This window comes from Rhipicephalus microplus, chromosome 2 (genome assembly GCF_043290135.1).
Source record: "Rhipicephalus microplus isolate Deutch F79 chromosome 2, USDA_Rmic, whole genome shotgun sequence".
In the NCBI taxonomy this organism is placed as follows: domain Eukaryota; kingdom Metazoa; phylum Arthropoda; class Arachnida; order Ixodida; family Ixodidae; genus Rhipicephalus; species Rhipicephalus microplus.
In genome coordinates, this window is record NC_134701.1 from 62,078,813 (window position 1) to 62,093,613 (window position 14,801).

At 48.8% G+C, this 14,801-nt stretch overlaps 1 protein-coding gene across 11 annotated transcripts in view; it reads left to right on the forward strand.

The window, feature by feature from the left end:
- Positions 1–596: 596 nt before the first annotated feature.
- LOC142796266 (uncharacterized) overlaps positions 597–14,801 on the forward strand; it is a 112,873-nt gene continuing 98,668 nt past the window's right edge. For 7 of the 11 annotated variants that reach the window (XR_012893678.1, XR_012893677.1, XM_075886490.1 and 4 more), the window contains exons 1-2: positions 2,483–3,137; positions 8,345–8,518. Coding sequence is in view for 9 of the 11 variants with exons in the window: in XM_075886490.1 (XP_075742605.1) it covers positions 2,598–3,137; positions 8,345–8,518 (714 nt within the window). In the remaining 2 variants the exon portion in view is untranslated. The other 4 variants (XM_075886493.1, XM_075886496.1, XM_075886499.1 and 1 more) reach the window with 4 other exon arrangements.

A 14,801-nucleotide genomic window follows, 5' to 3' on the forward strand; every position in this document is an offset into this window, starting at 1 on the left:
AAACAATACATGCGTGAACAAGAAAAAAAGACAAAGTATTGATAACTGCAATGGGACTTGAACCACCGACCTCACCAGTTCATGTGTTGCTTTAACAAACTACGTCACAGCTGCCGATCGGTTTGAGATGACAAACAAGCCGGTTTTGTATTGTCACGCTAAACCTAACTAACACTTTTGTTCACTTTTTTGTTTGGACGTAATTTTAACTGCTTTTACCATTATGTCTAGACGTACCGCTAGACACTCCCGACTATTCAAACGGAACGCCTAACCAAAAATTGCATGACGTCACTTCCGTGCGGCGCAGCAGTCGTTTTTGTGTGGGGTTGGCTTGTGCGCCGCGCAGCAGTCTCTGCCATATTTAAAGGACAGAAGTAGGGAGAAATTGAGGCCATTCTGCCCGAAAAGGCAAAAATACGGAACATAAATTTATATTTTTTTGTTTTAATAATATTGATTTAATAGACGAAGGTAAGTCATTAGGCTATTAAAAAAAACGTTATCTTTTATTTATTTTTTGCGAGCCTGGGGGCACACATGTCTCATAACATCCATCCATCTGCCAAATACAAAGTGATGGCGCCACAGAGGAAGGGAAAAAAAGGGTGGCGCCATGCGTGGAGGTGGTAGCTAACAGAACTAAAGTTATGGCGGCAGTACGGTGCGGGCGGCAGGTCGTAGAACACGTAGGTGGACAAACGGATAAGCCTCGCGCCCCGCGCGTTGTATCTCATCTCATTACGTTTGACCTGAAGATGTCTGGGAAGAAAACAACATATGCACGATGTGATGTAGATGGCTGCAAGGGCAGCACTGCCGAATCGACACATCGAGTTCCCGATGACGCCGAGCTGCGGCAAACGTGGTTACGGCTCATGGGTCGGCCAGCTACAAAGCGCACACGAATGGTTGTTTGTGGACGGCATTTCACTCCCGCCGATTTTACTCAAAACCCGGAAGTGATGCAATCCGCGGGCTTCCAAGCCGGGCGTTTACGTTTGAAGAAGAGCGCGGTACCGAGCCGGTTCCTCCCGACCGATCCGCCGGTAAGCGTAATGCTATAGGTGTTCTCTGGTAATACATCATTAGGGAGTTTTAGTGCTGGGTACCCAAGCGGCTTGCGTACGCAGGACGTTGGGGCGGCGGTATTGCGCATGCGCGAAACCCCAAACAGATGCGTCGCAAGATCGCTGGGGCGATGGGGCCATGCGTCCGCGCGGTCCACCTTCGCAAAAACTCACGGTATCCGCACTGCGGATACTCTAGCCGTCGAGTTAAAATAAGCCAAAGTGCCAGCACTCATAGCAATTACTAGGTTTCAGCCAGATTTCCAAAGCTAGAATGGCCTGGAACATAGTAACTGAAAAGCATATGCCAGCCCCCGATCAACTTAAAGCCCCTAGATCAACTGAATAGGTGGCGCCATCTAGCGCAGCCATAGCGAAACAGACAACCACAACTTTGTTATTGCAGAAACATTGTGCATTGTACATCTGGTGCAAAAACTGCGCAGCGACAATATTACAATTGAGTAACCTTTTTATTCATTTTCACCTCAAAAACATTACGCGTAAGCTAACATGTTCATGACTGCGGTTGCACGAAGTGTCACAAGATGTCGACACTGTCGTTACAGTAACCTTGTATTTTTCACTTTTTTGCGTATACCTGATTACTGTACACAATAAAAAAAGTGTCCTGATCACTATGTGTGTTTAATTTAACATTTTAAATCATAAAAAGACTTAAATAGTACTTACGCGACAATACGCTATGGCTCTGCGAGCGCGTGTGAACTTCGTGTGGCTTGCGTTTGCGTGCGTGCCACCGTGGCGCCAACTAAAAGGCATTCCGGTTGGGTATGGGTTGGGCACGCAACGCCGCGCGCTCCCAAGCCCGCAGCGCCCCAAGAGAATGCGTACCCAGCACTAAAACTCCCTATTATTTGTCATAGGCCAGCCGAGTCGGGAAGTTTTCGCGCGGATTCGTTTGTAGGCTATTGCACGTAAGGTAATGCAAAGATGCTACTGATGCTGCGTCTTGTCATCCTCGGCTGCGACGGCACTTCTTTGCCTTACCTTGGTACGTTGAATTTCCAGGTGATTTCCCAGTCAGTCCATTGGCCGGGATGACTGTTGATTATCATTTAATGGTCGGAAAAGTTCATGACGCGCTAATATCTTGAGGTGTCATTGCGTCATGTCTTCCTTGCGTGATATACTTAAAGGGCCCCTAAACCACCTCCGATATTTCTTTCTTTCACACAGTTCAAGTAAACACGCGCATCATGTGCAGAATGCCGTCACGTGCAATCAAGGATGTTACTCAGAGCAGCGCTACACGCCGTGGTAGACGCGAGCGTCACACCTTCCAAGAAACAATCGATCTCTTCTCCTTTTCGGCCTCTCCATTGACTTCAAGATGTTGAATATCTGGCATCTGAGATGTGGTCTGCTAGCGATTGGTTTGTTATGTAAGTCACCTCCGGTATTCTTTCAAACATTTAAAGAGAACGCGTGCATCATGTGCAGTAATGCCGTTGCGATCAACTATTCTACACGTAGTACCTGCAGTGTACTAGAAGAAACAGCGCAATGAGTCGCCGGCGTGCCACAAATTCTAAGAAACAATTCCTCCTTCTTTCCGGGCACCGCTGGACGCCAGAGGACGCGCCGTTCGATAACTCTGACGCGACGAGTCATATATGCTGTGATTGGTCTAGCAAGGAGTCTACGACTTCCGGTCAGTCTGCAAGCAGCTGTCCGCGCTGCTTAATTGTTCGTTGTGTTGCCCGCTTGCTTGCACCCGGCTGTAACTCTGCATCAACTAAATCCGAGTGTTTTGCGATGGCTTTTATTCATCCTTGTGCGGTGCTTGGCTGCAAGAGCACTGACTGGAAAAACGAAAAGATGCGACACTTGTTACCTCGTGATGCCACCTTGCGAAATGCCTGGCTTGAGCGCATTGGGCTTACGGCAAAAACAAAGCGCTTAAGAGTATTACGTGTCTGTGGGCGCCACTTCGCCGCCGAAGATTACATTTACAATCCGCGCCTTGTTCAGGAGTTAGGCTCAGGTTTGCCAGCACGCCTAAGGCCTAAGGCGCTACCAACTCTGTTCTTACCAAAACGACCGGTAAGTTTTTATAAATGCTCCTTTTCATAGGGTGATGTCATGATTGTTGAGCGACCGAGTAATTTTTCTGCTGCCGAGCAGTTCGTGTTCGCGCCGGCACTCGCACGTCTTGTGCCGCCCAGCTGCGTGATCACATGTAGCTTTCACGGAGGTTGTCTGGCACGGCGGGTCCCCCTACGGGTCAATCGTGTTGGCAATCCTTTGAAGGCGTGAGCGCAACGCAGCCAACACGATTACGGCAGCCACGGATCGCCAACAAGCGCGCAGCTAATGCAACTACAGTCTGCTAGAATGACTTCCAGTACCCTGTAAACGTAACTGACGGAGTCGGCGGCCGGAATCGCGGCAACCGAAAGTAGACGGTGGTGTTTCAAGCATCGCGTCGATGACGTATGCCACGCGAGATTGGGAGGGGCGCTCGTCGAGAGGGCAAAGGAGCTTGGGAGAGGAGACCAGCGGAGGGAAGCACAGGAGAGAGTGGAAGGAGTGATCGTCGCGGTTTGATAATCAAACGCGTCTAAAATTTCGTTATTACTGCACCGTTTTGAAAAATTCTCACGGCTTGGTGTTCGTCGTACCCTCGTGCACCACAAGTTATTTTTTACTTCTGGGTGGCTTAGAAGCGTGACAGCTTGGGCTTGTTGGTATGGCATGACGATAGTTATAGCGCGAGAACAAAACGACGACACAGAGTGTCTTTCGTGTCCTTCTCGTCTCTGTGTCGTCGTTTTGTTCTCGCGCTGTAACTATCGTCATATCACGGCATATCGTTCTGAGTGGCATTGCATAAGTCAGTTGCTAGACTTTGGGGTTGTTGCCAGACTGCCATCAAATTTAGCGGAGAAATTAGCCCCTGTAGCTGTGGCTTCTCCGTGAGGGTTTGGCGTCGTCCGCGGTGCATTTCGCGAGTGCGTGAGCTATGTTGGCCGTTTTAATTAACAAAATGAACGTAAAACAAGCGTTCCAAAAGTCGGGGTGCGTTCTCTTGCTGTGTGCGCTGCTGTACAGTTAAGAGATTGTGTCTCAAAGTTAGGGAATCAACGACGCGTCGTCTCGCGGGTGTGCGTGCGACGTAATTAACGCAATGAACCGCGCGTTACAGAAGTCGGGGCGCGTTCTGTTGCTGTGTGCGCAGCTGTTCAATCAAAAGACCGCGTCTCAGTATTAGGGACGACGGGGAAAACTGTATAGAGTCGCTGCAAGTGGTGCGCTGCCCCTTCCCCCCTTTCTCTCTCTCTTTTTTTTTTTTTTGTCACAGCTGATTGTGCCAAGACGTAGACGCTGCGCTTCCCCTAGCTGTGTCAGCACAAGACATTCGTCGTTCGGACTCGTGTACATGTGACGAATAAACGTCCCAAGGCCGGATATGCTGCAGCTACATTCGCCTGGAAGGCTGCTTTATCGACCCAGTTGGAGCGAATTAAGCGCGACTCGCGCGTACCTATAAATGGGACCTCGCATAAGCATTTATTATTTGGAATTTTTTATAGTTTGTGTTTATTGTGGGTCGGGCCCTGCGAGCGACGGCGGCTGTTTGGCGGGGTCCTATCTACATTATTCTGTGCATTAAGTGCACTAAACGACGAGCGAAAATTGAGGACATTTGATACTTCTCTAGCAAGCCATCAATTTTGATGTTACTTAGCCACAAATATGTCGGCTGACTCCAGAAAGCTAAGCTTCGAGTAGTCTGCTGCTTTATTAATTAGAACCCAGTATTAGCACAAATTAAGTTAAAACACTATATATCGAGTATTCATCATGAGTGTGTCTTTTATAAGTCTTTTGCCGCCCAACCGCGTGATTACATGTAGCTTTCACGGAGGTTGTCTGGCACGGCCGGTCCCCCTACGGGTCCATCGTGTTGGCAATAACAGTTCAGCGGCTTAGGCAAGCATGCCCCTGCTCATATCTTGTGGACAAGGCAGCTTTCCTTTTACGTAATTGTTCGCAAATAATGCAGACTACCTACCTATCGTATCATTCACTTCATGCGGGTCATCCGATGCAGTTTCGCGGTAGTGGCCGGGTGAAAAAAGACATTTTTACGTAAGCTCATTTTGTTTCCACCAAAATTCCATTTAAATTCAACTGTTTGACCCTGTTTTCCACTGGTGACCATCTTCACTATCCAATAAATCTAGCAGATGCATGCAATTCGGTTTAGAAACTAGACCGACACCACTAGGAGAAGCGAGAGCAGAGCATACTTTTCTTGCCTGATCGCTTAGATGCAGAGCCGCCTCCTTTCTTATTGATATGACTAAGGAGGAAAGAGGAGACGAGTGAAGAGTAACGAGGCAAAGAATGGTGAGAGCGATAGCTGTGGTTCGATCATCATACACTGCATCGTTTCATAAAAATCTCTTGGCTACATGTTTGTTGGGGACTTGGGCACAACTGCCACACCACGACCAAAGTTTAGGCGTTTAGGGATCCTTCCATATGCATTAGGTGCACTCTCTTTTTGTGTGCATGTCTAATTAAAAACTGGCCCAAGCCATCTTCAGATTGATGATTACAACATATATGGCATAGTTTCTGGTTTCTCTTCCTTGCACGCATACAGATTTTTATTTATGACTTGCTGAGGCAGAAAACATGTACAGCTGTTTATAAACTCGTTTGCAAGGCAAGCTGAAAAAAGGAAGGTTCACAATTAGACAATTATGGTGAACTGAGACAATTTCTTAATGACTGTTGTTGGAAATAGAATGCATTCATTAGGTTGGGGCTTGGGAGTGCACGGTAAATGGTCACAGCTAGCTTGTATAAGGCGATGGCTCCTTCAGCGATCCACATGGAGCTCAAAAATTGCATCAAGTCATTGAGCCGATTCCTTAGCAGAAAGGTTCGGTGAATGTATGTATATAAAAAAATATATATGCGACACAAATTAAGCGTGCTGTTTTTTCGCTCCTTTTCAAACTGTGGAATGCATCGATATTATTGCACGAGTGGCATTGCCAAAACCAAAGCTGTTATAATTTTATTTCTATAGAGAAACCACAGTGTTTTCAAACTAGAGCGACACCCGGCGGCTATTTTTGTGATTGAAAGTGACGCTTCCCCTCGTGGGAGTGATGAAATAGGCCACACGTTTTGATTGGTTTAGTGCGACATGTCGCACATAATATTTTTACAGTTCCCAATAGGCCACCGCGGGTTGAGTCTCCCGGTTTGTCTTTGTAAGAGGTGCGTACACAATGATTGAATACCTGCATGCATTTGTTGTCAGTGGTAGAGTGAAATGTGAAAGGGAACGTTTTCCTCGCTGTCTGCCAGGGTTTTTGAAGTTAGAAACTTAACTTCTGGTACAGTGTACAGAATTTCATAATTCTTTTTGTGTTTATCTCAGTATCTGGCGCTGCACAAGCTCCAGTGCTGCAGAATGCAGAAGAGAAAGCATCACAGGGCCCCTTTAAGGATGCCCTTGCCCATGCAGCAATTTCTTGGTAAAATATCGGCACAATGTGTCTGGCCAGTAATGTATCAACCTGTTAACGAGTGAGGGAGGGTGAGGGGGGCATACTTTCGATATCCTCTGCAAATATAGGTTCAGTTACTTTGGACCCGGTGATTATTAAAGGCCAACTTCAGTACTTTTTCTACCATGTTAAACTAATGGTGGCTCTATGTTTCTGTCAGATGCTTTTAATGTTAAATAAGCGTGAAATGACAACAGTGAAACCTAGCCGAGTAACGCTGTCCTTGCGTGTAATGTATTAGCGAAAATCGGAAATCGTGCAAGGCATGCCAGTCTAGCTAGCACGCAGTAGGAAAGCCACAAAGAGCAGACACTCAGTGGATAGGTGACCACACCAAGTCTGTGACTGTGCCATGTGCACAAGCTTGTCAGAGCTGTCGGCCAATGACAGCTGCAATTAAGACGTACTTGGGAGGTCAACGAGCATTGCCATTGTTTTTCAATGAAGCAGAACAGCTTTTCATATGTGCTTGCCTGGTTGCGCATAACACTGCTAGATGGCACCCTCTGTCCTGGCGGTTCAAGTTTGTAGCTGCGGTGATGGGCTAAAATGCTTACTCTAAGAAGGTTTCCATCAAACTAAGACTTTTTAATGTTGTCGTGGAAAGAGGGTATGAGGCTCTGGAGTGCTGTTTGACATAGCATAGATGAGATTGATTATTAAAGGGCCAGTCAACAGGCTCAGTCTTTTTTTCTTGCACCCACCAACAAGCTCGCCGATTCATACCGTAGACCACGGCAGTCACATTTTCCGAACATTACAGCGCTGCACGCCACGCACACTGTCCATTTTGAAAAATTATTCCCATGCCTGACCAATCTTTCTCGTATGCACAGTGGCGCAAGCATGTCCATGGGCAACTTGACGAATCACTGAGCTTGACGATTGGACCTTTGTCCTATGAAACAGCGTCTTGGCCTTGCGGTGATGCAGTTTTGGCTGCGCAGTTTGCATTGTCATTTCTCTGTGCTGCCCTCTGCTGTTTTGTAGAGCCCGAGACCACCAGGAAAAGTGGTATTACCAGAATGAAAGCCTCGGAGATAAAATGGCGTCTCACTACTTTGCCGCTAGGAAAGGGAGCTCTTTGCACTGCGCTTCCTCTCCACACCGCTATGACACGTGCTCACATGCGGGAAGCAGCCTTGCTATGTCATTGGCTGAGCATTGATGGTGTATCGTGTCATGTTGTGGAAGTGGGCGAAGTCGCAACGATGAGCTATGCCTTCCCCTCCCTATGGGGCAGAATGGTAGCAAGGCCGCACGAGAACTTTAAAGTGGCTGAAACAGATGATCTAACCCCCTGTAACTTCTTTATTACAGTGCATATTTATGAGATTCTTTTGGCAGCATGTTCACATAGCAAAAGTGTGCATATTTCTCTTTATTGTAGTTTCTGGACTTCGTAGTTGTTTACTGGCCTTTTATTATTAGCCAAATGCGTACCTTTCTCACGATAAGCAGCTGACCGTATACAGATAGATGCAGTCTTGGTGGACTTGGTTACCAAAAGTGTATCCATGCACTAAAGTTTGCACATGTGCACTCTCCAAGTGGCATGTTAATACTGTTCCTTCCATGCAGTAAGCCAGCAGTGCTAGCTAAAACACTCTGCCACTGAGGCGAAGTGTAATTAGCTGTGAGTGTTTAGTCGCTGTAATGGTGAATATACGGCAAATCTTTGTGGCGCACATGGCAATACCCCTTGTGCACCCATTGCAGGCGCTCCCACCTAAAAAAGGAAATTGCAAGTCAAACCAAGGAGGTGCTGGCCAAACACACATGCTCCACAGGGGACGAGCAGACGCTGCAGTGGCGCCTCTGCACCGTCGTTACCGTCGCCTGGCACCACTTGGCATCCCACCTGCATTGTTGCCAATATTTCTGGCAAGCCAGGTGGGCATTTATTTGTAGGCAATCTATAAAATTCATTTGAATACAATCTGGGAGCCTCTCAAGGCTGTAGTTTGGTATAAATGGCGGAAACACGCAAATGAATGTGTCCACTAAACTTCATTGAGATTTATTGACCTTGAAAAATCACCAGAGTTGGCCTTTAAGTGCGCCAGCATCCCAACTATCACGTAGCGCAATTTAAAAAAGAGAAATGGCGCTATGTGAAGTAAAGCTAGTGTATACTGTTCATGTACTGTAGTAGCCACTATTACTATTTTCAATGGGAGCGGAAGGAGTTGAGGCGTGCGCCGAGGCGGTTTCGACCGGCGGCGGCGTGGGGATCTTTTTGAGTTGGCGGTGGCGGCGCACGCCGGCTAAAATCATCGGCCGCGGTGGCGTGGAAACCGAAACCGCAAGTTCATAAAGTTCTTTACTGCGTCTTTTTTTTTTGCTTAATTGGCTGAAATTCAGAGCTTTTAGCACTAACTGCAAAATACGACAAAGATTACTACAAGAGAATTGGCAAACGTTTCGTAAATGCTTTGTTTGTGAGCATGCATACTGAAAATGGAGGAAAAAAGTGGGGCATGGGGGGGGGCTTCTTATCTCAAGTCGTGTACAGTACATTATATGTATGTTGAATGTCTATTGCTTCCACACATGTGCACTGACGTGGAGCATACGCACTAACGCGTATGCGCCTTCCAGACAGAACGAAAAACCTCGTGCTCTGATTGCGCGAGAACCTGTGCCGCCTTCGCCAGACTTGCCGTACGGCCATTTTCCGTCGCGAACTCGCTGCGACTCCTCTGTTCGAATAAACATCATCGCATTTGGTGGAGGCTGCTGAGATCCCTAAGCAGACCTGGAGCTCCGCTCTCGCAAGTTAGCCGAAAGACCACCGTACAACATGACTGACGCAGTTGCCAACCAGCCCATCCCAACACAGCCAGCACCATCGGCTGCCCCGTCGACTTGCCCCACCGCTACCCGTCAGCGGGACCCACCAATCTTCAGCGGCAGTGGTGAGCAAGACGTCGAAGACTGGCTCTCCTTGTACGAACGCATAAGTGCCAGCAACAAGTGGGACAACGACTCTAAGCTCGCCTATATTATCTTTTACTTGGCTGACATCGCTAAGCTATGGTTTACCAACCGCGAAACCGCCATCGCCAACTGGTCTACCTTTAAGACCCTCGTGACCGAAGCGTTCGGTCGACCAGAGGTCTGCAAACTCCGCGCTGACCAGCGTCTACGCCACCGAGCTCAGCAGCCTGGCCAGACTTTTACTAGTTTTATTGAGGCTGTGCTCGACCTCTGCAGGCGTGTTAATCCATCTATGCCTGAAGAAGAGAAAATTCGACAGATGCTCAAGGGCATCGAGGATGGCACTTTCCAGATGTTGCTGGCGAAAAGCCCGACCACGGTGGCAGTCCTCATAAGCCTGTGCCAGAGCTTCGATGAATTGCGTCGTCAGCGTTCCATCGCCCGACAGAGTGTCCCATCACCAGATTCAATCTCGGCCGTCGCACTCGCAAACGGCAACGTACATCAAGGAACTCTGTCGAACCAGATTAAAGACTTCATCAGGGAAGAAGTCGCCCGACAGCTCTCCCTGCTGCCGCATAGCGACGCGCCCACCGCAAGCCTCCCTTCGACACTGCAGCAGGCTATACGCACTGAAATTTGCGATGCCCTCCCTACAGTTCCGGCCCCTTACCCATGCACTTCGGTACTATCTGATCTATCACTTGCCAGCTACGCACCACCTGCGCCACCTTCACCTCTCAGCTACGCAGCTGTGGTCGCGCGGCCCCCACCACATCCAGTCGCCTTATCGGCTCCACCTCCTCCGACCTCGCCTCCAGTTTACAGGCCTCCACCTCGTTTTTTCCGTCCATCTAATGAGTGGCGCACCCAAGACAATCGTCCTATCTGCTTCGCGTGTGGCATCGCTGGCCACGTTGCACGCTTCTGCCGCCGCCATCCCACACCTGCGCACGCATACTTCGGAACTTCTACCTACGCGCCGCAGCAGGCCACCACGTCTGCATATGAACAGAGGCGCTCAGATTCAGATTGCCGCCCATCGACTGCTCGTTTCCCATCCCCTCGTCGCCGGTCGCCATCGCCTATGCGTCGTTGACCACCTCCTGAGGAGGGAAACTAATCGGTGCAGTTCCGGAGCCAAGAACTGCAACTTGTGCGCAATTCCCAAGGCCTCCGTTTTCGCCGCAAAATGTTGATGTCAATGTTGAGGGAGTCGCCACATTAGCGTTGATTGATACCGAGGCCGCCGTTTCTGTGATGAACGCAAACTTTTGTCGGAAACTAAAGAAAGTGACCACATCTCTCTCTGGCATGGTGCTGTCCACGGCTAGCGCGCAATGCATTCATCCCTCGGCTGTGTGTACAGCGCGCGTCGTCATCCAAGACGTTTTGTACGTCGTACATTTTTTTGTTCTACCATCTTGCTCTCATGACCTTATATTCTGTTGGGATTTCTTATCACGTCATGAAGCTATCATCGATTGTTCCCGTGCCGAAGTGTCCCTTGTGCCAACATGTGAATTTCCGCCACCCGACTGTTCTCCTCTGCTCTGCAAACTCATCACTGGTGACGACATCACTTTGCCTCCGGAAGCTTCGGTCCCTATAAGCCTTTCATGTGTGGTGCAACCTGACGCCACGGTGATGTTTACGCCATCTCCGGTTTTTACTGAACGCAAGGGCATCGTTCTTCCATTTGCCGTTCTTACAATTGCGTCTGGTTTAACCGTAATGCTGGTTACCAACCACTGCAACTACCCCATTGGCTTATTTCGTGGTGAAACGTTAGGGTATGTGCAACCTGTGGACCATATCGATGATATTATTCTTCCCGGCGAAACGCCATGTCACATTGCCGCAATCACTCATGCGTCTGAGCCATCAAGGTCATCAGCCTTCGACAATGCTGTTGACGCAGACCTTCCCCTCTCGCATCGCCGCCAACTTGTTGATCTCCTTAGCAAGTTTCGCTCTTCTTTCGACTGTCAAGAACCTGCTTTGGGCCGCACCACGACTATCACTCATACTATTGACACCGGCTCACATTCGCCTCTGCGACAGCGTCCTTGCTGCTTTTCAGCCGAACAGCGCCGCATCATTACGGAGCAACTAGATGACATGCTTAAACGTGGAGTCATACAGCCTTCTCAAAGCGCTTGGTCATCACCTGTGGTTCTGGTAAAGAAAAAAGATGGCACCATTCGATTTTCCGTGGACTATCGCCGCTTAAACAAGATTACGAAGAAAGATGTCTACCCACTACCACGAATAGACGATGCTCTTGACTGTTTACAAGGCGCCGAGTACTTTACATCCTTGGATCTGCGTTCTGGGTATTGGCAGGTGCCAATGGCTGTGATCGCCCTAAAACAGCCTTTGTAACACCGGATGGCCTATATGAGTTCAAAGTCATGCCATTTGGGCTCTGCAACGCACCTGCCACATTTGAGCGCATGATCGATACCATCTTGCGTGCCCATAAGTGGAAAACTTGCTTGTGTTACCTGGACGACACCGTAGTCTTTGATCTGATTTCCCGACACATCTTGTTCGCTTCCACGAGATTCTGACGTGTCTAACTTCTGCAGGCCTACAACTTAACTCCAAGAAGTGCCACTTCGCAGCACGAAAACTAACCATCTTGGGACATGTCATCACAAGAGACGGTGTTCTTCCGGATCCCGATAAGCTTCGAGCTGTCGCTGACTTCCCGTTGCCCACATCACTGAAAGCCCTACGAAGTTTCGTCGGTCTCTGCTCTTACTTTCGTCGCTTCGTGCGCAACTTCGCGTCCATCATCGCACCTCTCACGAGTCTGCTTTCCAACAGCAAAGGAATATCTGCATGGTCACCTGCATGTGACGACGCATTTCGCCAGCTGCGCCGCCTGCTAACCTCACCACCTATTCTTCGTCACTACGACCCCGCTGCTGTGCTAGCATCTTCATCGTAGCATCGTAGATGCTAGCACGTAGTGTAGTAGAGTTAGGCAGCCGAGCTGCCGTACACAAAGAAACAACAGTGTCAGTTGCATAACAAGGAATCATCTGGTTTATTCTTGGGCCACGCTTTTATAGGCATGCGGTTGCTTATCCGCTGCCGCGTCAGCGCAGCTGATGACGAAGTGGAACGTCACGCAGTAGGCGTTATCACATTCCTTCCCCCAAGATTGTTTGCTGTGCTAGCATCTACGTGCTAGTATCTTCATGCGTGACGCACCGGGGTGTTCTGCGTGCAGCAGTCCTAACACCACATCTCGCAACTTCGTTGGCACGATAACCCGACTTCCCCACGTGACACAACCTGCTTCCAACGATAATTCCAAACGCCTATTGTAGTACGGTACGAGCTCTGCATCTTCGACTTGCCCTGGCCATCCTTCCAAAGTATATTGATAAACCTTGCTAAGCGTGCGGTCATACCTGCTTGCTTTAGCGACGTCCTTAGCAGTCAGTGCCGTTGTTGCAAAAACAGCGAGAGTATCTGTCTCCTCCGTCTCGGTTCCACTTGAAATAGGCAATCTCGACAGTGCATCTGCAACTTCCATTTCAGATCCCTTTCGATATCTCAAGTCGTAATGATAAGAAGCCAAAATTAAAGCCCATCGTTGCATGCGAGCGGCCGCTAAAGGTGGAACTTGCTTTCCTGGCCCTAAGATGCCTATCAGCGGTTGGTGGTCCGTGAACAATGCGAACGTCCGCCCATATAGATAGCGATGAAATTTCTTGAGGGCAAAAATGATCGCCAACGATTCTCGCTTGATCTGGGCATAGCCACGTTCAGCTTGCGACAGTGTTCTGGAGGCGAAAGCGACGGGTTTTTCTGTGCCATTTGGAAGTCTGTGGAAGAGAACTGCGCCGAGCCCATACTGCGATGCATCACAGCTAACAGCCAAGGGGTTTTGGATCGTAAAAACCGAGTACTGGGCTTGTCGTGAGCAAGTTCTTCGTTTCTTGAAACGCGAGAGCACATTTTTCCGTCCAATTCCAACGCTTTCCTTTCCGCAGAAGCTCATACAGCGGCGCAGCTCTGGTTGCCAAGTTGGACAGGAACTTTGAGTAGAATGTTACCATTCCAAGGAAAGACTTTAACTCTGTTGCATTTGTGAGCTCGGGTGCATTCTTTATCGCCCTTACTTTTGACCCAAGTGGCCTGATTCCCTCCGCTGAAATTCCGTGGCCCAGGTAGCGAACTTCGCTGCAAAAGAGCTTGCATTTTTCCATGGGCAGCGTCACATTGTGATCGCGTAACCGGGTCAACACTTCTTCCAGCTTCAGCCGACAGTCATCAATACTTGACCCTCCTATGATGACATCATCGATGTAATATCCTACTTGAGTGACGCCCTTGAGGATCGATGATTGATTTGTGGGGTTTAACGTCCCAAAACCACTGGCCCTTGAGGATCCTGTCCATGAGTGACTGGAATATGGCAGGAGCACTTGTGATGCCATAAGGGAGCCGCTGGTATTGGTATAGGCCTTGGTGTGTGTTTACCGTTCAAATACCTTTGGCATCTTCGTCAAGCTACACTTGCTGATAAGCGGAAGCAAGGTCAAGAACGCAGAATACCTTAGAGCCTGCTAAAGTTGCGAATAAGTCTTCTGGCGGAGGCAGAGGATAGTGCTCAGTCAGTAGCGCAGGGCTCACTGTGACCTTGTAATCGCCACACAGCCGTACTTTTGCTCCTCCATCTCTTGGTACCACCACTAATGAGTTGCCCAATCGCTTCTGGGGACCTTTTTCAATATCCCAGCACGCTCTAAGGAGTCCAGTTCCTCAGACACAGCTTGCTTCAGTGCAAATGGCACTGGTCGAGCCTTGCAAATCACTGGCTTGCTGTTTGGTTTCAAGAGAACTTGCGCTTTGTAGCCACTTATGAACCCGATCTGCGGCGAAAATACTGCCTCGAAATTCTTCATTAATTCATCCACATTCTGATCTTGCTCTACGGCTCGAACTTCTAGCCAATTTAATTTAAGCTTCCTCAACCAGTTGCGACCAAGCAGACATGGCAACTCTCGACCACCACCGTCTACTATCAACACAAGTAGGGTATCAGATTGATCACCGTGTTCAACTCGCACGTTCACTGATCCTACCACCGACACTAGTTCCCCTGTGTATGTCCTTAAAGGAACAGTCGCTTTCTTGATAGTCAGTTGAGGAAATTCATGCTGAAAAACGGATTTCGGCATGACGGTCACGGACGCCCCTGTATTTATTTGCATCT